General features: G+C 41.5%; 1 protein-coding gene across 1 annotated transcript in view; it reads right to left on the bottom strand.

The window, feature by feature from the left end:
* Window positions 1-22,089, bottom strand: part of LOC119410487 (ephrin type-A receptor 4) — a gene marked incomplete in the record, with an annotated part of 104,369 nt that overhangs the window by 58,675 nt on the left and 23,605 nt on the right. The window contains 1 exon segment of the mRNA XM_037677366.1: window positions 21,017-21,680. Within this exon segment, the coding sequence (XP_037533294.1) occupies window positions 21,017-21,680 (664 nt within the window).

The following is a 22,089-nucleotide window of genomic DNA, read 5'->3' as shown; positions in this document are numbered from 1 at the left end:
CACCACACACACTTTTTGATCAGTCTTTTCTTTGCCCAATCCCAATTCCTGTTGTCTCTGCTAAAATTTGTTTAGAAGTGAAGGGGTGATGGGGGGGGGGGTCGAATTTAATGGGCAGTTTTGTAAGTTTTATGAGGACTCTACTTGCTGAATTTTTATTTTTATTTTTTATTTTTTTTGCAGCAGTGTGTAAAGGGAAGGGGGGAGCAGATAATTCTCTTCAAGACAAAACCACTGATGCAGTCATCTGCAAAACTTAAGACTGGAGGAAAAGTAATATTACAATGATAGACCCCACACACGCGCCATTTAAAACTTAAGCATTCTTCTGAGGGACAACAACCCGCACATCACACTTTGAAAAGAAAGACATGCTCCTGATATTGCAGCCAAATAAAACCACATCTACCCGCACACCCACATACTGCAGCCCACCTTTTTTACCTGAAAGCAAGTCAAGCAGCCTACACAACAAAGTATCCAGTTCACTAGGGATCTGAAACTCTGAGATCTGACTTGCACCACAATAGCCATCCGAATCTCCGGGAATGCAACACCAAGCACCCAGAACACAATAGCTAGGCCTGCCCAGGTAGAACAACCGCCTCTCAGAAAAAAAGAATTAAGTTCAATCTATACATTTTCTCCCCTTTCATGGCTTCACTTTATTTTCTTTAAGCGATGAAAACTCAGGCCCTTTTTTCAGTCAAAACAGACAGCCAGCACTCTTCAGGAGAACAGTCAGGGGCGTCCTCACAAAGCAGCTCTTTCAAAACCTAAGTGATCAGCTTTCAAGCCTGAAGGGCAAAGAGAGCCTCTCCTTCTTGCACACTTTGAGAAGTCAACAGTCTCCATGCCGCCTGCCTTTGTGCCATATCTCCTTTTCTTCTTGTGGAAGGAAGCTTGATGATAACAGTCAGACTTGTGGTAGAAAGTATTACTATTCTATCAGAGCATTATTTGTCCATCTGCTGCAGTCACAAGCTGCAAGTGTCCATCACCATGAGGACTGGAATATAGACAATAAAAGAGAATCAACATTATTTCACCTGAGTGACTGGCATATGAGCAAGGGATAACTAGATGCTGACCATTAGCATCTGTCCCAGAGACAGCAGGAGAGTAGAGCAGGTTAACTCATTAATTCCGTCACTTGGCATTATTAATTACCTCTGGCTCTGACAGCGTCTCAGAGCCACACGGCCGGCCAAACACATCAATATGATGGATGAGGGACACACGGCCACCGAAACTGATCACCATGATTGATGGCATACACTCAACACACATCTTGACCTTGGCCTGTTTTGGGGAGGGGAGAGGTCCGACATCAATTGTACCATCCTTTAGGATGCAAATCCAAAAGTCAGGTGGTCACATCTGGGTTGACATCCTTACTAGTGTTAATGAAGGATTTAAACAAAAGCCAACGAGGCTAACAACATTAATAACACAAAAGCCAAATTTGCTGACGGTGCTAGTGGTGACCAATGCCAGGGGGACAAGAGTTGGCAGTAGTTTGTCTGTCAAATGTCAGATGATTTATAACTGTAAATTACCAATTCATCAAGCAAGAGCCAGAAAAAAAATGTTGTCCTTAATAAAATGTCCATATCTAACACACCAACCAAAGACCCAGATGCAGCAACACACACCTTTAACTAGTGGTGTCCCAATGCGAGCCCAACTGCTCGTACTCGTACTCATAGAAACACCCAGATAGTTTAAACCATTGATGTAATTTCCTCTTTCACTTTGCCAGTAACCAAAGATAAAAAATATAAAATGGCCATAGTTAATTTAAGATAAACACAGGTGACGTTAAGACAGCAGACTGTTTGCTGTGTTAAGTACTAACTCATTAACTACTCTGTATCAGTACTCAGTATCAGCAAGTACCCAAACTAAAGGTCTTGTACTCGATCTGAAATATTTTTTTTATCGGAACAGCCCTACTTTTAAAGAAGCAGAACACCCAAAAAATACAACTATAACAAAAAGGCATTTTCTTATGCTTATGACCAAGTATTTTACCCAATTTAAACATGAAAGTCAAATACTATTCAAACTGCATAACCCTATTTGCTCAGCATAAAACTATATTTTGTCCATATATTTAATTAGCAAACAGTTTCTGTGTAAATGCAAAGGATTTTTTGTTACGTGCTATGTGGTGCCACCTATGCTGTTACTGTTCTAACTCTAAAGTACAAAAAAAACCTGAAATATTGTTCTAAAAGCTTCCTGTTCGCCAATGTATCCTTGTTCTTACTGACACGTAGGCCTCAACTTCCTCCCTATTTTTTTCCAGCCTGGCCTTAAGAAGGATTATTAGCACAATGGTTATATCAGAAAAATCTAAAGTATTCCACCCACCTACTTCAGAATGTACAAGACCACTCCTTAATAAATAGGAGACACGGTTATGAAGGTGAATGTAAGGAAACGGATCGAACACAAAAGAAAAGTACAGAAGTGGAGAACAAATACTGAAAGTAAAAGGCACAGAAATGAAAGCATTAGTGATTTAAAATAAATCAAGAAGAGCGGAACAATTTATAGCACAAAGAGGGAACAGAAAAACAACTGCATTGTTTGTATGGGAAAACTCTGACTTGTTCATGTTGGATTTTGCCATTTGGATTCCAGTTTTGCACCAATTAAAAAATACCATTGCTGTAAACTATATACAGTATCATGCTGACTCTTACGGTGTTTTTAGTTGGAAGTGCTGACCCAGCTCGGGTCGGCCCAGATCAGGTCTTCTCCAGCTCTGCAAATCCCTGATTGTTTTTACATGTGGGCAGAATCATCATAGTAAGAACGCTTGCAGCACCCAACAATGGAAATCATGGAGCGCTTGCTATTGTTTGTTCTTTCTCTCATCAAAAACAAGGCAAAAAATATCCAGAGAAGGTTTTGTGCTACTAGAAGAAACACAGTGGAAAGATACATGAGAGTGTATGAGGACATACAGTAGTACCATTCCAAAGGCGGGAGTATAAAACAGTGTACGAAGGCAAGCTAATGCTAGCTAATGTTAGCTTGTTTACAGTTGTTTTAAGTTGTGCATACAACCGGGCCAGAGAACCATTCCATGGACTGCAGTCTGCTGATGTCAAATCTTCAGCACCAGTTGACTCCGATGAAGCCCTGGGTCTCTAGGCTTCTAAAATCGACCTGGAAGTGGGCTGTACCGCTCAATACAAAGACTCAGATCCCACGACAGCCAAGGCCAGGCCGTACCTTACAATTCAAAAGGGCTATTAGACGACTCTTTTTGACCTAAGATCCACACAGCAGGTCAAAAACTATGATTCAAAGAAAACATGACAAGTGAAAGTGCATGTCTCCTCATCATTGTATGTTTATATACAATAATGAAATTAGTTCTCTGAGTTAACACATGACATACACCCAGGTAGAGTGGGCAGCTATGTAAGCGCTTTGGGAGCAGTTAGAGATTAGGGGTCTTGCTCAAGGACACCACATGTGGGCATGATGGGAAACTGAACCTGTGACTTTCTGGTCCCAAGTCAGCTACCTACCACTTCACCACAGCCGCCCCCTTGAAAATAAGAGATAAGCTTCATACACAAATACAGGCTTGCAAACCTATGCACATGTGCACACACTCAGGTATGAACACAAAGCCCTTCAAAAGCCCTTTGGACTGCAGATGCACTTTGTAGTCCCATCCATGCATGCAAATCCACAAACAGATGAACGCGTCTACCAAATAGACAGTTTTGAGAGTAGAATAAGCAAAAGAACAGCAGCACAGTGGGGACAGAGTTAGATAAGCAAACAGTTACGGCATTGTATCGGTTCAATTTTCTCAAGGTCACCAAGAGGGTTGAGTTTTACTTCAGACGTGTGCATTTGTATGTATTTAGCATCTTTTCTTGACATTTTTACAACAAAGAGAGTTTAATTTAAACTTGTTTATCAATATAATAAAAAAAAACAGGCAGATACATGGGAGGAGGAAGCATGCAAATGATGGTGTGCAAGCACACTCACATAAGTACACACTGCAAAACAATTGAGAGAGTTAAACCATTCAAATTGAGATGAGTCAAAGAGAATGGGGCAGGAAAATGGAGGATGTGTGAGGAGAGCACAACAAACACACACTAAGAATAGATGAGGAGGAAGAGGAAGGTCTAGAAATGCAGGTTCAGCGGGGCCTCATAACATCTGTAAACAAGTGTAAACCATGTGTCGCTCTGTAAAGCAAATACAGCAAATCAGTGCAGAATGTAACAATGCAATATTCTTACAACACAGTTTAATTAATTCATTGTGTTGATAACTGCCTCTGCATAGACCACCCAGATTATACAGCTTTACAATCAATCCACATCATGTTAGTGTTTGTAAAAAATAAAAATTATGTTATTAGTAAAGCCTAATCTAATTTCATAATAAATGCAAAATAAGTGGATTATATTCATGTCAGATTGACATTTAACCTGTAGGAACAATAAATGAGGCTACAACAAAACTACCATTAAAATCAGTTTTATTTTTCAATTTTTGGCAAACTAACAAATAATTTCATCAATGTTTATTTCTAATGATATCGTTTTGATTCACTGTAAAGCAACATATCAGCCTCCCTAGGTGCTCATGAGCCTGCTCTTTCTGAAATGCCGTCCACAGGTGTGTGACCTCAGGTAAACCCAACGCTACAGGAAAATTGTTCCAGTATGTTGTCATTACCCCAGAGCCATCAATCCAACCAAATTTATCCTCTTACCTTCAGAACATATGGCTTTGTATTCATATAAATCACCACTTGCCTAAAGCAGAGAATATTTAACCCACAGTTGCATTTTTGCCTTCGTGACAAATTCTCAGCAACCAAACATTTACATCAAACTTAGACTTGAGTTTGGGTTACTCTGCTAAATCCCTCTGGCGAGTCAGATTATAAACACACCTCGCGTTCACATGTGACCGACAGCACGTGAAAAACACATCTGTCAACGCTTAGGCTTGCAGAAACACACATGCAAAACTTTAATTGCCTAGTTGTCTGTGGTCTCATGGGCAAGTTTGACATCAACCCCTTGTGGTCTTTTTGGAAGCAGCCTGATAGGATGTGAGGGTTGGACAGGGTCGACTCACGGGTGAAAAGGAGGGTATTTTTAGGTTGTTTGTTTAGGTAATCTACTTCAGCTCCCAGACGACAGCCTGTCTGGGGCCTCAAAACACCTTCCATTGTGCGCGTGTGTGAGCAAGGGTCTCTGTGCATGTGTTCCTGAGAACGTAGCGGTAGCATTGTGTCACATTTACATACAGTGTGTGTGCACACGTGCATGTGTAGACTTAGGGTACAGAAAACCTTTGATGGATCAATTATTCTTCCACAGCTCTTGTCAGCCCAGCAGCATTCTGTGTCACTGTCACAACCTTTCCTTGTGTTACTCCCTCCACACCCCCTTCACTTTACTTCTCCTTCGATCCAGGATTGAGATCATTACTGTCGTGGAAGTCATATGCCCTTAAAAAGCACCCCATATTTAAAACGGTGTGGCCTCCTGTTAGCATGCCTTGGCCTGACGTATGCATGTGCATTCCTCAGCTGATACTGCACATGTGTGCACATAAAAGTTTGCTAAGTTGTGCATGCGTTGCCCTCACTAACCCCAGGCGGACTGAACCTGGCATAGAAGGGTTGGACAGGAGGAGAGGCTGCAGGGTGTGTAACAGGAGCTTAGGGTTAATAGCTGCTTAGACCAGGTTTTCCTGCTAATGTGTTTTAGCCTTTAGCTTTGATGTGCGGGCAGGCTCACAAGCACCGCAATTACGAGGAGAGGTAAACAAAGGAGTGCGATGTTGAAATGCACGTTGTGTGTGGGCACTGGAACTGAATTTAAGTTGTGTTTTTCTTGGAACCTTCTTTCACTCCAAGTACGTTTGAAGCTCCTATTTCATTTTCTGTTATGTTTCCTTATCTGTTTGATTTCTGTCACCACATATGGTGATGCTCACTTGGCAGTGCCATCAGTAATGCAAGCTGCAGCAAGGAATTACAAAGCTGCCAAGTATATTTTCATAACTTCCTTTACACTCTTTTTGAACACTTCTAATTGAATGCTGTATAACATTTCCTGTTGTATATTCAGAGACCATACATCACATCAAATCACATTTTCTTTCCACTCCGACTGGATTTCTTTTGTTTCTATTAAATAGACGAGTTCTGCTGCCTCTGTCTGTATCTCAATCAATCTACTGGTCCAGCTACATTTCAACCTCACCTATGGTCATGATCTATAGATTATGATTGAAAGAACGAGATCCTGGATACAAGCGTTTTTTTAAAAAGTCTTAGCGATAGGGTTATCCAGGCAGAGCTCAGAGCTGCTCCTTCACATCAAAAGGAGACAGCTGAGGTGACTTGGGCGTCAGGGTGTCTCCAAGATGACTCCCTTATTGGAGGTTTTCCAGATATGTCCCACTGGGAGGAGAGTCTGGGATAGATCCAGAACATGACAAAGCAATAATATATCTTTTTTTAGCCTAGGAACACCTTCAGAACCACCAGAGAGAGCTGGAGAGCGTCAATGAGTAGAGGGATGCCTATTACCTCCGGCAAGTCAACCACAAATACGTGTGTGTTGATGTGTGTGTTGGTCCAGTAAGGAGAAAGTGCTGAAAATAAACTCATATGATGTTAGCTTTAGTATCAGTGGCAGCTGCTGGAGGGTGAAACATGACCACACCTGACTTGATCAAAGAGACTTTGCACTGGCACTCATGACCCCCAACTTCACCTTTCACATCTCCAGCCATTTATCCAAACCTCCACAATTTATCATTCCCTTTATTACACACAGACTGTTTACGCCATGCAAGCATGCCACAATTTGTGTGTGGCCATGTTCAAATTCTTTTTCTCTATTTCTCTCCACTCCTCCATTCTCCTTCCCCTAACATACCTCAGTGGTATGAAACTTCAAGGGGACCGTGTATCTTTTTCTTCTTCTCCTTTCAGCATTTGACAGCTGGATTCCGATCCAAAGAGATCAAGGTCCCTAATCCCACAGACATGCCCCGGCATGGACACACCTCTGCCTCTGGCTGGAGATCTGCATCCTTGGGTCTCTAGGTGCTGCAAGACCTAGATTTCCCAAATTACATTCCAGCTCCCTCAGAGAGAGCGTGCACCTCACAAGTAGCCTTGCAGTGTGTTTGATACACAGAATGTATTGTGGCGTTCACCCACACATCACAGAAGGAGTTCAGTCAATTGATTGCACTGATATAGGGCAAAGCCAAGGAAAGGTATGTGTGCTAAATTTTAAGGTGTCACATAACTGATTTCTGCCAATGGTTTAAAAGTTTCAGGCATACACTTACAAGCATGGAACAAAATGGGAGAAAGACAGACGTGTATGCAAAATCTAAAGCTGCAGTTAATTTAGTACAACTTAGTACAATTAGTTAAAACACTAGTTATTAGTGAATATTTGTTGGTCAGGAGCAACACACATGTTCCATTTGATAGAAACGCAGTAGTAATACAATCATACAAGAGGTCTAACTGTGGTCTTTAGCTTGATCATCTCTTCCATTAAATAATTAATTGCAGTTTATGTCAGCTTAAACTACAGTGGGCTTGTTCCAACTATAGGTTTTAGGACACTTCTTGAGCTCCAGCCAAATGGCTGATCCTTGAATGGTCTTTTAATTGAAGACATAAGAAGAGATTTATGCTGGGTACGTCTGAGGCCATAAAGGCTGCGTGGGGGTACTTTAAACTCTCTAAATAACATTGTCAAAAGCAGAAACAACACAAAAATAATAATAATTCTCTGCCAAACCAACAATTGCTTTTAACCTTTGTGAAGGTAATATAGAGACATACAAAAACTTGGTTCTAACTTTGCAATATACAGCTGCTTTCAGTCATACCTGTTTCAAAATCTTTCTAGCTTAAACATTCATCCATTATCTTTACCCATGTCTTTCTCTTTGGGGGTCACTGGTGCCCGTGTTCATCTATTACTGTGCGAGAGACTGGGTACACCCCGGACAAGTCTCCAGTCCATCACAGGGACACATAGAGACAAACAAGACAAACAACCATTCGCTCTCTCATTCACAACTAGAGACAATTTAGAGTTACCAATCAGACTAACATGCATGTTTTTGGTCTGTGGGAAACTGGAGTACCCAGAGAAAACCCACGTATGCACGGACAGAACATGCAAACACTACCCAGAAATGCCCTGGGCCAGGATTTAAACTGCCAACCTTCTCTCTGAGAGACAACAGCTCTCCCAACTGAGCCACCGTGCTGCTCAGCAGTTAAGTAAAACAGGACATTTTAAAGAACAGTGTAGTGTACCTTCATTGCAGTAGTATTTGCCTTGCAAATGGGAGTGCAAATTACATAACAAACAATTGGCAAGTAGTTAGTAAAAAATAATTTATTTGGTAAATGCTGGGCTTTGCTTTCTCTTCCTTATTCTGTTTTATGAAAATGCTAGAAGCTAATTTAAAGAAATTACCAACATTTGAAATGTTCCTGGTGTAGCGTACATTTACAACATCTGGATCATTTGTTGTATAATGCTACTGCTAGTTTGTTTTGTTGTACAACTCTGTTGTTTGTGAGTATCAGGCATAGACTAAAGTGAGACCTTTGCACCTTTGGGCTTGGACGTTTGGTTTTTCTGTGAGCAGTTTGCGTGTCCTTCTCGTGTTTGTGTGGGTTTTCTCCGGGTACTCCGGTTTCCTCCCACAGTCCAAAAACACGAAAGTTAGGCAACCTTCAGGCCCAGGCCTCCCTTGCAAAAGAGCTCTTTAATCTCAAAGGGATTTCCTATTGTTAATAATAATAACAATAATAATAATAATAATAATAATAACAATAATAATAATGGGGACAAAAACACAAATCAGTGTCTCAGAAAATGTGAATATCCCACAGCCATCCTCTACCTTTGTCAGTGTGGGCTGGAAAATGAAACCAGCATCTCCATAAAGCTCATCAGCAGAAGGAAGCATGAAGTCTCTAAAATGTCCTGCTAGATGACCTGTTCACAATATTTTAATTTTCTAAGACACTGAATTTTAAATTTTCATCATTGATGAAGAGATCATAACCCATGATCATAAAATTACAAAACATGAAGATTTTAAATATTTCACTCTGTATAATAAATCTATATGACATATGAGTTTCGCTTTCTGAAATGAATGACAAAAATTTTTTTGAACTTTTTCGATATGTTCAATTTTTTTTAAATGTACTTGTAATAGCAACACGAACATTAAGGGTTGGATTATTTTTTATTTTTTTTTCAACAATGGAATAAGCTAACAATTTATACAGCCTATTGTTGAGCATCAAACAACTATTTTAGATGATTTTATGACAAATAAAACCTTTGAGAAGAAAAACAAAACACTGGAACAAACGAATGAAGGAGGGCTGCCACACAACAGAAAGATAAATCTGCAAAGGCTCGTTAAAATCTGTTCTATGGACTACGTACAAAATGGAAAAGACAAGAAGCTGTGGTTCAGAAGCCCCAAACATTTTTATCTCATGATATACTATTTCTTTTGAACATGTGTCATGTAACATATCTGTCACAAGTTATTATCATCACCTTGTGAGCTGAAATGATCCTAAACAACAGAAAGAGAAAGACAGAAGGAAACAAAAGGAAGATTTCAGGGAGTTTTCCTGTGACTGTCCACTGCATCCAGTGACAAACGTTAACGATAAATGGGTCATGTTGCTGCCAAAACTAGTCTCAGAACCAGTAATCTAGTTATATATTATCTTTATTCTAAAGTCACATTAAAACCAGACAAAAATGATTTAGAATATCATGAAAAAGCTAAAACAAAACACTTCAGAAAGTTGACACAAAAGCTCGATTTAGAGGCTGATTTGGGTGCTTTGAGATAATGCTGTGTAGTACGTGGCTCTTCCCACTAATGCATTAACACATTTTGTCCCGCAAATAAATTTTACAATAACCTGCGAGTGTTTCCAGATTCAGATCGCACATCATGTATGTGTGTTTCCACAGGGAATAAAGCGAGGCTCAGTTTCTTCCATCACCAAGATTAGAAAAAGCAGATCTCAACTCATTAAAATGGGCATCGCGTTCGATCTCAAGGCCCATCAGATTACACAGTGGCCCTTTATTGAAAGCTTTTTTTGTCATAACCCCTAACTGATTGCTGTGGAGAAGCCTTTGATTTGGCCACTGAACCCTGCGCCCCTTCAGAGAAAAAAGGCAGTGAAAGGGAAGAAAGGCCCACCTACTCCTGGCCCAGCAGGACTGAAGGAGCTTAAGATTAAAAAAATACGAGCGGGAGGACAAGAACGAGAGAGATAAAACATTTTCAAGGTGTTTGCAATCAGCTTTCTATTGTCAGACAGCGAGAGCAGGCCGTCTGTCTGAGGAGCTGCTTTGTCTATGGGTTCAGATCGCGCAGCCAGATTGGAGCGTTAATGGAGGTCTGTGATACAGCATGCGGTATGCTGGTAGACAAATGTAAAGGATAAAAATACGGCAGACAAAGGTTCAGACAGGACTCTGTCACCTGTATTCAGTAATCAGTAGCATATTGCTTCAGATCAAAGGGATTTCTAAGTGAACTGATGGATGAGGTGCAGATAAAGCACAGTTTCCAGTCTGAAAGTAAACTTCCTCCCATTTCACTTCCCCTCATGTTTATTTTTTAACATTTTTTTAACTCCCTCCCTGCCTCCCATCTCCATCTCCACTGCTGCACTTGGCAAGAGGTCCATTCTGCCTCCTTCTCGGCACAAAGAAGGTGGCAGGGGCCCCTTTCACAACCGCTCTCTCCCCAAAACAGTCCACCCATGCCCACTCGATGGCTGTCCACTTCTCCCTCTCCAACCGTCTTTCTCTGCCTATACATCCGTCTATCTCTCCTTACAAACCCTGCCTCCTCGCTGCAGCCGTCTGCCAGCTGAGGGAGTGGGGAGGAAAATTTTAAATTGAGCAGAGGAGCAAAGGAGTGGGGCCAACAGAACAAGAGCGAGAGCATGCAGGAGTGCGGGAGAAAATGGAGGGGGACGAGGGGAAACAGCCGGAGGTATGGGGAGAATGACAGGGATGGTTATAGAGACGGAGGAGGGGGTGTCAGGGCAAGAGGACCACAGGGTTGTGTTGGTAGAGAGCTGGGGTATTGATTCAGAGCCTTTTGACATGCTAATTTGCTTTCTGACTGCTTTAATCGCTCCCTCTTCCCATCACGGGCTTCAAAGAAAGGATGCTTTTCAGAGACATGAGAGCAGAGGAGAGAAGAGGATTTTTTTCCACTTCTATAGCGCATATGCTGCCAATGCCAGCTGACAACCACATCAGCCTTGCAATATAAACGCAGGCTACTCTAAAGAGGAGACAGTGAATGTCCAGTAAATATACAGCACCTCCCCAAAATGCTTCAAGCCAGGACTTTGACGTCTTTTTGTCACCTTGGGGTAATTTCTAAATGGCCTGAGGCAGCACAGGGGGTCGAAGCCAACCCTGATGTGCCTTTGTGCCATGAAGGGATGTAGTAACAGAGCCAAAAATGTTGTTGTGTAAAAAGATAAACGGGCTTTGCAGCTCAGTACTGAGACAAAGTGATGACATCTGCAGAGTGGTGGCGCAGAGGCTAGAGCCTGTGATCGGAAGGTCACCCGTTTGACTCTCCGGACTGACATCAAAAATTCGGGTGGAAAAGGAGAAACACCCACACCTGCCTCCATCATCATTTTTTTTTTTTACATTTTTTTATTGAACCTTTATTTACACAGGTAGTCTCATTGAGTCACGAGGACTCATTTTCAAGAGAGACCTGTTTTTGAGAGCAGATGGTGGGGGTTAAGGGCCTTGCTCAATGGCCCAGAGTGGGGCAAATGAGAGTGGAGGCAGGTGGGGGTGTTTCACCTTTTTCACCCACATTTTGTTGATGCTGTCAGACCAGGGAGTCGAACCGGCGGCCTTCCAATCACAGGCCCACCTTCTCTAACCTCAGCACCACCACTCCCCCATTTGCCCCACTCTGCACCCTTGAGCAAGGCCCTTAACCCCGACCATCTGCTTCCAAACAGGTCTTTATTGAAAATGAGTCCTCGTGACTCAGTGCGACTACATGTATAAATAAAGTTTAAATTAAAAAAATAAAATATGTGGCCACCCATTTAAAACTAAAATAAATATTCGTTTTTCTTTTCTGTTTACTTTGACCTCTTGGCTGTTTGGTTAATTTGGAAATAGACTAATATTTTCAAGGATATTAGCCAGTTTTAGGAGCTATATTGAAACCAGAAGTTTTTAGCTCCATGTACTGAAACTCTGCTAAGCACAAACAAGTCCTTTTGTTCTGCATGAACTTTGCTCTGCGCCAGCATTTTTGAGGCCAATGTCATAAAACTTGCATGTGTGCACAGTCTGTTATACTGTGCAAGTTTTTCAACCAAATAATTAAGTGCAAAACTTAAGTTTGGCATATTTGTACCACTTCTCTACAGCTCTTGAAAACAAAGCAAACAAAATAAAATTCCCAAAAGGGGCTTGACATTTATTTTAATTTAAAAAAAAAAAAGTTAATATTTCAGTCAAACATAAATGACTTGAAGGTGATTACTCGTGGCGGTGTGATTGTCTTCATGGCCGTTGTGGCTGCGGGAGCAACAGGCCTCTCAGCCCGGGTCACGCTCCATCACCGGTGGCTTCCTGCCCTGAGCAGGGCACGGTGAAGAGAAATGGAGAGGGGTGTTGAGAGGTGAGGACTGTGAAGGGAACAAACACCGAGGCAGGACGGCTGGCCAGGCAGGAAAAACATTTCAGCACCTCAGCTAATGAGAGCTGAATTACCACCAGTCCTCCGTCTTGTAGAGAGGTTTAAAAAAGCTATGGAGATTTCTTTTTTTTACATCATTTAAGTGGTTGAACAAATACAGAATATTAAAAATGCTTTAAAGAAATCCTTTCTGGAGTAGTGTGAGGAAAACCTTGGGAGATATTTTATCCTTTCTCTGTCGGTAATAGATTCCCCGTCTCTATTCATGAGCAACTCTGGAGGCAGGGAGAGTGATGAGTACATTCACCTCTATTCTCCTGCTTTCTGTGTGTGTGTCTGTGTGTGTGTGCATCTGCTCAACATATGTGTTTGTGTATTCTGAGCGTATCGCAGACCATGTAATTTTTTACACGTGTGTTATCTAGATATTTAAGTTCACAGCTCGGTGGGTGTGTGCCTGCAAACATTGGTTTCCTCTCTCTGCATGCACCTGAATGTTTATAATTGGAGTTGGAGTGCGCACTCACAAGTGTCACTTGTGAATGCGCATATGAGAGAAGAATGATGGGTGATGATGTTGCGTGTGCTGCTCCTCGTCGCCTCCCTCCCACGGCTGAAGGTATAATCTCATTATTCAGCCCACTTCCTGCTGCTGCCACCTCAGACAGGCTGACAAACACTAACCGCCTCGACGGCCGGCGCAGAGGAGGGAGGAAAAGAAAAGTAGGGGAAGAAAGACCGTGTCAATGGGTGAAAATTGCTAACAGGAGCAAAGCAGTGAAATAAAAAGGAGGCAGAAAAATATATAAAAACGCAGATAATGAATCACTGAGGTAAAGGGAATTTTAAGGAGACAGATGACACGGATATAAAAAAGAACAAGCGACTAAATCAGCTTAAAGGGAGATGCAAATAGGTAATTTCTGCATAATCAGAAGGAGTGGGGAAGTTAAATGATGGGGGAGGCAGGGGGTGACAGAGGGGGAGAGTGAGGCTATGTTTTTTTTACAGAAATGAAACCAGAACATTTCTGTTGTTTCAACCATACATGTACACAAAAGCAGATATTTTTGCTGACACTGAAACTTTTTGAATCCAGATCTCACAGGGAACGTTTTTGAAATGCCCCCTGTGGATGTCTGCAGACTGTTTTACTGTGTTGTTGCAAAGAGGTGAACAACCTCGGATACGATTTACAATCGAATCTGGTTCAGCTTGACTAGAGCAAACAGGAGTAGGTAGGTTTTCCAAGAGTTTAACATCTTGGGCTGTGTTCACCCTGCAGGTCTTAATGATCAATTCACATTTTTTTGCTCAGATCTGATTTTTTTTTTTTTTTTTTTTTTTGCATGGTTGTCATGTTTTCATAGAAATGCAATCTCCATCAGACTCCAGTGTGAACTGTTTATTGTTAAAGCGCTGAGGCGATCCGTATGTGCAGAAGAAAATGTGACATCAAATGCAACCCGCTGTGATTAAGAAAGTACCGTATTTTCTAGACTATGAGTTACACGTTTTTGCATAAATTTGCATGCCCTGTGACTTATATGCTGAAGCGACTTATTTATGTCCTTTTCCTCATATTTATAAACCAATTTTTGACTGAGATCTAATGATATCATTCATCCTGGCATGGAAAATATTGAACACTATCATTTTCAGCCGCTAGAGGGCCCTTGAGCATTATGGCAAGCTAAGTGTCTCATTAATAGGTCAAAGTGGCTATTAATGAGACTCTTGGCTTGCCATACAAAAGCGACCTTCGTCTCTCTCCGGAACTCCTGGACCAAACGTCAAATCAGCTGCATTTTGACGCATCGCCCAGGTGAAATGCAGCTGATTTGACCATTAAAGTGCATTTATTAAGGAAAAGTTCAACTGTGACACACCTTTACTATAATGTCGAGCAAACAAATAATTGTTTTTAAGTGTTAATCTTGTTAAATTATTGTTAAAGTCCTCCCGTGCATGCACCCACGGTCGCCATTTTGGCAGCCAATCATTTTTTGGCACAACACCGGCTCACGTTTCTGGGTGGTCAGCGGTGACGCGTAACAAACCCGATGCGTCAGCGGTGATGCATAATAGATGCAACTTATATGGCAAAGTGACGTATTTATGTTTTTTTCCCAACTTTATTAGACATTTTTGGACTGATGTGACTTATATGGCGGTACGACTTGTAAGGCGGGAAGTATGCTGAATATGTTTGCTACACAATGTTAGCATTTGTGATTCCGAAGTCGTTGTGTGATCAGAAACAATTAAATTATCATCTGATATGTTTGTTTGCTCCAGCGTTTACATTTAATTTTGCCTCTTGACAGCTCCTCTGGTGCAGCGTTGTATTTTTATAATAGAAGCGAAGCGATGGAAGAAGAAACTGTTGATCCCATCATGTCAGTATCGATACGGTCCAACGCTAACGTTAGGATCACATGTTGCTGAAGATTCTCAGCCGTTCAGGACATGAAATTAAAGAACAAAGACAAAGAAACTGGACTTTTGTTCTGCAGCTGAAGACATGCAGAGTTCCAAGATTTAAACTGCACAGGGTTGGTATTATTATTGAATGAAAAAAGAGAATGAAAAAAATATTAATACCAGTACTTGGATCAATCCACTCACCCTCACTGACGTAAAAGTTGGATGAAATGAGCCATGGCTGTTCAGACTGCAGTCACTTTGAAAAACATCAGACATGGATCTGACTCAGTACCACGTATGAAAAAAAAACCTGGGTCAGATTTGAAAAAAACATTTCTTGTTCAGACTGTCATGAAAAAAATCTAATATTAGTCACATGGGAGGGCAGCATGGTGGATCAGTTGGTAGAGCTGTTGCCTCTCAGCATAAGGGTCACAAGTTCAAATCCCAGCCCGGAACCTTCCTGGGTGGAGTTTGCATGTTCTCTCTGTGCATGCGTGGGTTTTTTTCCGGGTACTCCATTTTCCTCCCACTGACCAAAAGCATGCATGTTAGGTTGATTGGTAACTCTAAATTGTCCCCAGGTGTGAGTGAGAGAATGAATGGTTGTTTGTCTTGTTTGTCTCTATGTGTCCCTGTGATGGACTGAGACTTGTCCAGGGTGTCCCTCACCTCTCACACAGCAATAGCTTGACAAGGGCACCGGCGACCCCCGTGACCCAAAATGGAAGAAGCGGGTAAAAGATAATGGATGGATGGATGGGTTGCATTGGAACAAAAACATTTTTGAATGTAGGTCTCATTTGCCTGCAGGCCATATATCCAGCCTAAAGATTGATGAACTTATCCTCTTCACATTTTAACAGCAATAAATTTACAGTAAAACTATCATTCCTTAAAAGGAACTAAATTTATTTCAAAAGTCTAAACACAGATATTGCTTGATCTGTACACTCAAAGCACTCAAAGTATGTGTTGAGGCTGACTCTCAGCTACTACCACAACACGTTTCAACTCAACATCTCATCAACTGAATGAGTTATAGCATTTTGTGTTGCTAAAGTTGATTAGCTCCAAATTTTAATCAGTTGTAGATGCATGTCCAGCAATAACTTTCTGAGAGTTGCATTGAAATCCTTGCAGTGGTTCATGAGATATTTTGCTAACAGACAAACCAAACAGAAAGACAGTGGGATAGTTGGCCTGTTGTGGCAGCAAGACAAAATAAATCTTGAAAAATGTTTGTTAGACAGTGTTTTGCATGCAGTCCAATAAAACTAAACAGCTCTTGTTTTGGGTGAGTGTGAGTTTGTTTCAGCAGATATCTTCAGCTTCTCCTCAAATGCTACCTTAACTTTTCTTTCCATGTTAAGCAACAGCAATTTATAACTTGTGATTTGTTTAAGATATTCAAAGCAACCTTCAAATGTTTTTCACACGTCAAACAAACCAATTCAGTTTGATCTGAACCAGGTCAATTCAATTCAGTACAAACAAAGTGCAGCTGTTGGACCCGTTACATTTCCATCAGACTTTCAACACGTAGACAAGATCAAGCTTAAAAGTCTCAAAGTTCGGACTCCTCCTTAATTAATGTGAGGTCAAGAGGGTAGAACAGAGGTAGGAAAAGAATGATAACAACGTGGGTTCTTACAAAAACTTAGAAACATGGACCCAGTTAACATGCTGCATGCTGACTCCTCAACCATATCGTCGACAAACACACGCACAAACTAATATAACATGAAGGCAGTTACAGTAGTCCCTCGCTACTTCGAGGTACGTTTATCTCAGATTCGCTCTACCGCGTTTTTTTAAGTACTGTATATGTACATAATATCCCCCGCACGCCCACAAAAAAAAAGTGCCGCCATTTTGTAGTTTTCATTCATTAAGCCTTCACTGTTTTGCCAGTCTAAAGAACTACGTTACCCAGAAGCCATCACTTCCCGGAAGTCAACACTGCTCTTTCAACCACTGCTTGCAAGAAAGTTTTGCAGCAAAGTCAGAAGTTCTGTAAGTTCTGTTGCTCACGGGACTTACAGGAAAGTCACAAATAATCCTGAAGCTGAACTCATCCTTCAAGTTGTATCTTCACAGCCGAGTAGCTGCGCTGCAGTTGATCCAGAATCAGTGTGACCCGGATCCTGGGAGCTGCAGACAACAGACGGCTACAGGGTTCAGTCAGGTTTCGGTGTGAAGGGTTTCTAAAGGCTTAATACAAAGTTTAATGTATTTGAACTTGAACTTGTACTACTATCCCTACTTAATGGTTTTTCACTTATCGCGGCGCTTCAGAGTACGGATCCCCCGTGATAAACGAGGGACTACTGTATATAAAAGGTACTTTCAAGGTTCTGCTACATTGCCACAAATATTAGTCCATCTTTAGGTTCCCTCTAACTGTTTATAAGTCACTAAAATGCCAGCTGCAGCCTGCTTAGACGTGAGTTTTCAAGCAGTGCATCTCAGCTGCATTGACATGGAGCACTATACATTAAATGTGTGACGGAGCTTTCCGTCATATCGTTTTTATGATCCCCTTTCTGGTTAACCAGATTCTTCCAACTATAAGTTGCTGTGCATCTTCAATCAGTTTATTGTATTTTAGGTAGTAAAACCTGCAGACAGACTAACTCACACTTCACGCTTACTGTTACAACTCCTCTCTTGACACCTTGAAGGTGCAACAGTGGTTGGTTGCTTCAAGACCACATGCTTCTTCAGTTCATTCAGAATTTGTGCTGATATAACCAGAAGGTGTCTCAATCCTGGCTTTGTTTTTTTAACCTCTCACTTTGTTGCTCATGATGTAAAAAGTTCCTGAAGGTTTTTTTTTGTTATTGTAAAATAAGGCAGAGAACATAAATATTGTTTGTGTAATAACGTCCAAAGTTTTCCCTCATTTCATTCTCCCACCACCTCATCAACACTGCAGGTCTAACTGTAGGAACCCCCTCACCCGATGAGAAGTGAGAGTTCTCCCTGAAACCCACTAAGCATGTGGGGGAAGGTAGTTAACAGGGAAACAGATCCCAAATACAAACAGACAGAGTGCCCTCTCCTAAGATCAGGGGGCCCTTGGCCCTGGGAGTACACCCTCGTCACCCTTGGTGCACTTTGAGTATGAACGCACATGCACACTACACCGCTGCAGCTGTCAAAACCCTGACGGCTTAATCAATCCTGGATCCATGACCCTGTCAGACACAGCAGTAAGATGGATGCAGAAGGGAGTGACCTCTGACCTCTGCCAGGGGAGAAGAATACAAGTTCTATGTGTCTCGTCAGCTTCCCCTCTCCCCACTTTTCTCCCCAAACATCACCTTCCACAGTCGGCTCTACTGCTGCCCCAAACAATGATGGAGGGGATCCCATTCATCCACGGCTGGGAACCAGGAGCAAAGGTGCCCTTGTAGCCCCATGCATACACAAGACAAGCACAGATACACAAGTTTACAAACACACACTTTCATATAAATGTTTTCTGTACACCTCCAAAACAAATGTATGTATCTAACCCTACAAAACTACCAAGTATAGAGTCTTATTCACTTGCTGCCTAAAATAGTAAACAGAACAAAACTATAAAGCTCTCCCATGAACCCATGAAAACGCCCCCCCCCCCCCCAAAAAAACAAAAAAAAAACAAGCTTCTGTCTGAGCTTCTTGGTCAACATGTCCAGGGAAGACTGGAATGGAGCCCCTCTCCCATAAAAGCTTGTCACTCATGGGATTATTAACCAGCTCATCAGTGCACTTGAGGTCCAACAGTGGACAGCACCTTTTAACCTTTAAGTCAGTGGAGCTCTTCTACACTGATGCCAGAAACTGCACCTAAAGGAACCAGAGTCCAACTGCTGTGAAATGTGGAATGCATATTATGTGAATACTGCAATTGAAGCTAAATGCTAATGGAGTGTCTGGCACTGTTAACTTAAACACAATCAAGCAGATGCAGTGAAATGTGAACTTAATGGATACATCAGCTTTGAAAGCAGCAATGCCAGAATAATGCTGGCAAATTCAAAGACACTGAAATATACTCATGCAATCAATGAATCAGTATCCATATTGCTTTCTTTCTATTGCTATTAATCTTAATAGGAAATAAACTAAGAAGGAGGCAAATTTGAAAATGTAAGTAAAACTTAAATGCAAGTCTACTGGTTAAAATTGTGGATTTAAGTGTTTTTGAAAAACTAGAAGATACTTTAACTTAATGCAAAAGAAAATAGCACAAAGCAACAACTTTTTAAATAGTTTCTATCCCCACCCGTTTTTAAGTCATCTACAAAATAAAACCTGACCAGATCCATCTAAAGTTGGTAAGAAAAGCAACTCATGTGATCCCTTTAAGACAAAAACCCATATAAGTACAACCAGAGACCCATCTGTGATTGTCTGAATTCCTTTTCCGTGCATACCCCAAGCAGACAGTGGTACCCCTAAACCACTAGACTTGTCTGTCATGCAATTAGACCACCAAAATAAAAGCTTCTTGTAAATTAGGAGAGGTGTAGTGGTCCGTCTCTCTGTTAATCACTCGTGCCCAGCCTCTGACCCCTCACTGCTGCAGCCCACTCGCTTTTTTTGAGTGGTGGTGATGGGGTTGCAGGAGGTGTATACTAATACCCATCAAGGCAAAATTGGCATCCACTTCAGACTAGCAAAACATTTAACATCATTGACAAAATAGCTACTGGGCTCTACTGGAAGCTAATGACAAAACAGTGGCATGCAGCTTGAGCTACTATCCACTGTGGACTACAAAAAAGTGAGTTAATTTAAGTTAAGAGCTTTAAAAAAAACCTTGACCCTTTTCCAAAAAAGTTCAATCTGGTCCGCTGGACATTCAAAAAAACAAAAAACAAAACAAAGCAAAAAAATCTAGAAACGTTTCGTCTCTCATCCAAGAGACTTCCTCAGTCTGAGGTGCTGTTTTCAGCTCAGTCTCTTAAATAGCACCTTCTCAGAGTGGATCAACCAGTTTGCTGCTGACAACCAAAACCAGCTGATCAGCTTGACCCTTTTGATCACATACATTTAAACATGCACTTGCAAGATCCATTTATATAATGGTATCTTAAAGGCACCATTATGGATAAGATTGAAACAAACCTTGAAGGAAGCAACCCAAGATGACCTTCAATCTTTATCAAAGTGCCAGGTGTGGAATCAAAGCAGACTGGAATTAGAATAATTGTCCACAAAAAGGCTATTCCCTCAACCAAACAAGCACAGTTTCATCCCCATCTCACTGCAGTGCATTTTCACTTCTCTGACACATGCTTTGAATTATAAAACTTTCTCTCTCCTTCTCTTTCTCTAAAGCTGTTTCTTTTTTTCAGCTCTGGCCTCCATTGGAAACTGGAAAAAAGAACAAGTGGGGGTGAAAAACACAGCGGTGGTGCAAACCGATTGGAACTCTACCCCCCTCTCCTAGTTTCATCAATTCTCTTGGGATACGTCCCTGAGCACAACACCTCCCAGTGGGCCTGCTAATTACTCCATTTACAGTCATCATTGCCTCCATTGCTTCAGCCACATGCTGGAAAGAATCGTAAGAGATTGAGGACATAAAAACATCCAACAGAGTGCAAGGTGGTTAAATTGAGGGAGGAAAAGGAAGGACAAAGAGAACAAAACACATGGGATGAAGACAAAGAGCTGCAGATGGAGGAGACAGGATATTGTAAGGGTACTTAGGGTTTGAAGAATAAGACTGGTCTATGCATTTAAAATGAGGACAAAATAATTTTAGGACAGCGACAGATAAATGTCAGTTCTTTACCTTGGCATTCTGAATTGCGCTCCTCATATCCAGGGTTGCACAGGCAGTTCCCTATGGGCACCAACCACTCTCCATCAGCGCCACAGTACATCTTAGGAACCTCCTTCTCCTCTGAATTATCCACACATGAGCCTCGAACTTCCACCAGTGAGGACGTATCAGCTCCAGTGATGGTATCAGGAAACTGAGCCAGGTTACGGACAGATAAGGGACATTTCTTATAGTAGACCCTTACTGAAACCAAAGCAATGCAGGCTCCAACATCCTGGAAGGCCAAATAGAAACCCTTCCGGGTCAAGGCGCCCACATCCCGGACCTCCGTGTTCAGCTTCATGATGCGATCGCCAATGTCCACCTGAGTGAAGCTCTCGTCCGCAGCGATGGTGTCGATCTTGTTGAACTGGTTCTCGCGAATGTAGCGTTCCTTGTCGTTGTTGGACTCATAGTAGTAAAGGTTGAAGGTTTCTTTGCAGGTTCCCATGACCCCTGGCAAACTGTTGCAGTCCCGAAGGGTGAACTTGATCTCAATGTAGACACGCTGGGCACCTCCACGGGGGATCCAGTCAGTGCGAAGCCAGTTATTCTGACTTGGCTCCATGACATTACACACCTGGTATGTCCGGATGGGGATGTTCTTTTCATCCATAATGCTCACTTCCTCCCACTGGAAAAAGAGCACATTTAAAATGTTAAAGGCACATAATTATACTCTGTCTGCTTACTCAATTACCTATATGAAAAACTCATAACTTGAGAAACAGAAACAATACAAATGATTTTGCTGCAAGTTTAATAAACTTTAAAGACATCTGAAAAAATATACAAAACAAGCCGTGGAGTGATGTCCAACATCACTAACACATTGGAATAATAAATGTTTGTAGTTTTCAAGATGAATATTTTTCACAACATCAATTGAACAGGGAACGCAGTAAACCTTAATGTTTTTGGTGTAAGATATTCAAGGCAGGGGGTGGACAATGGTGGTCTTGGCCATCATAGAATCTTAATCTTCAGTCATCCCTGTCATTTTATGAAACTATATTTTAAGCAATATAAAAACTAGAAAGCAT

Source organism: Nematolebias whitei, chromosome 6, assembly GCF_014905685.2.
Source record: "Nematolebias whitei isolate Nwh7 chromosome 6, NemWhi1, whole genome shotgun sequence".
NCBI classification, from domain to species: domain Eukaryota; kingdom Metazoa; phylum Chordata; class Actinopteri; order Cyprinodontiformes; family Rivulidae; genus Nematolebias; species Nematolebias whitei.
This window is presented reverse-complemented; position numbering and strand designations above follow the sequence as displayed.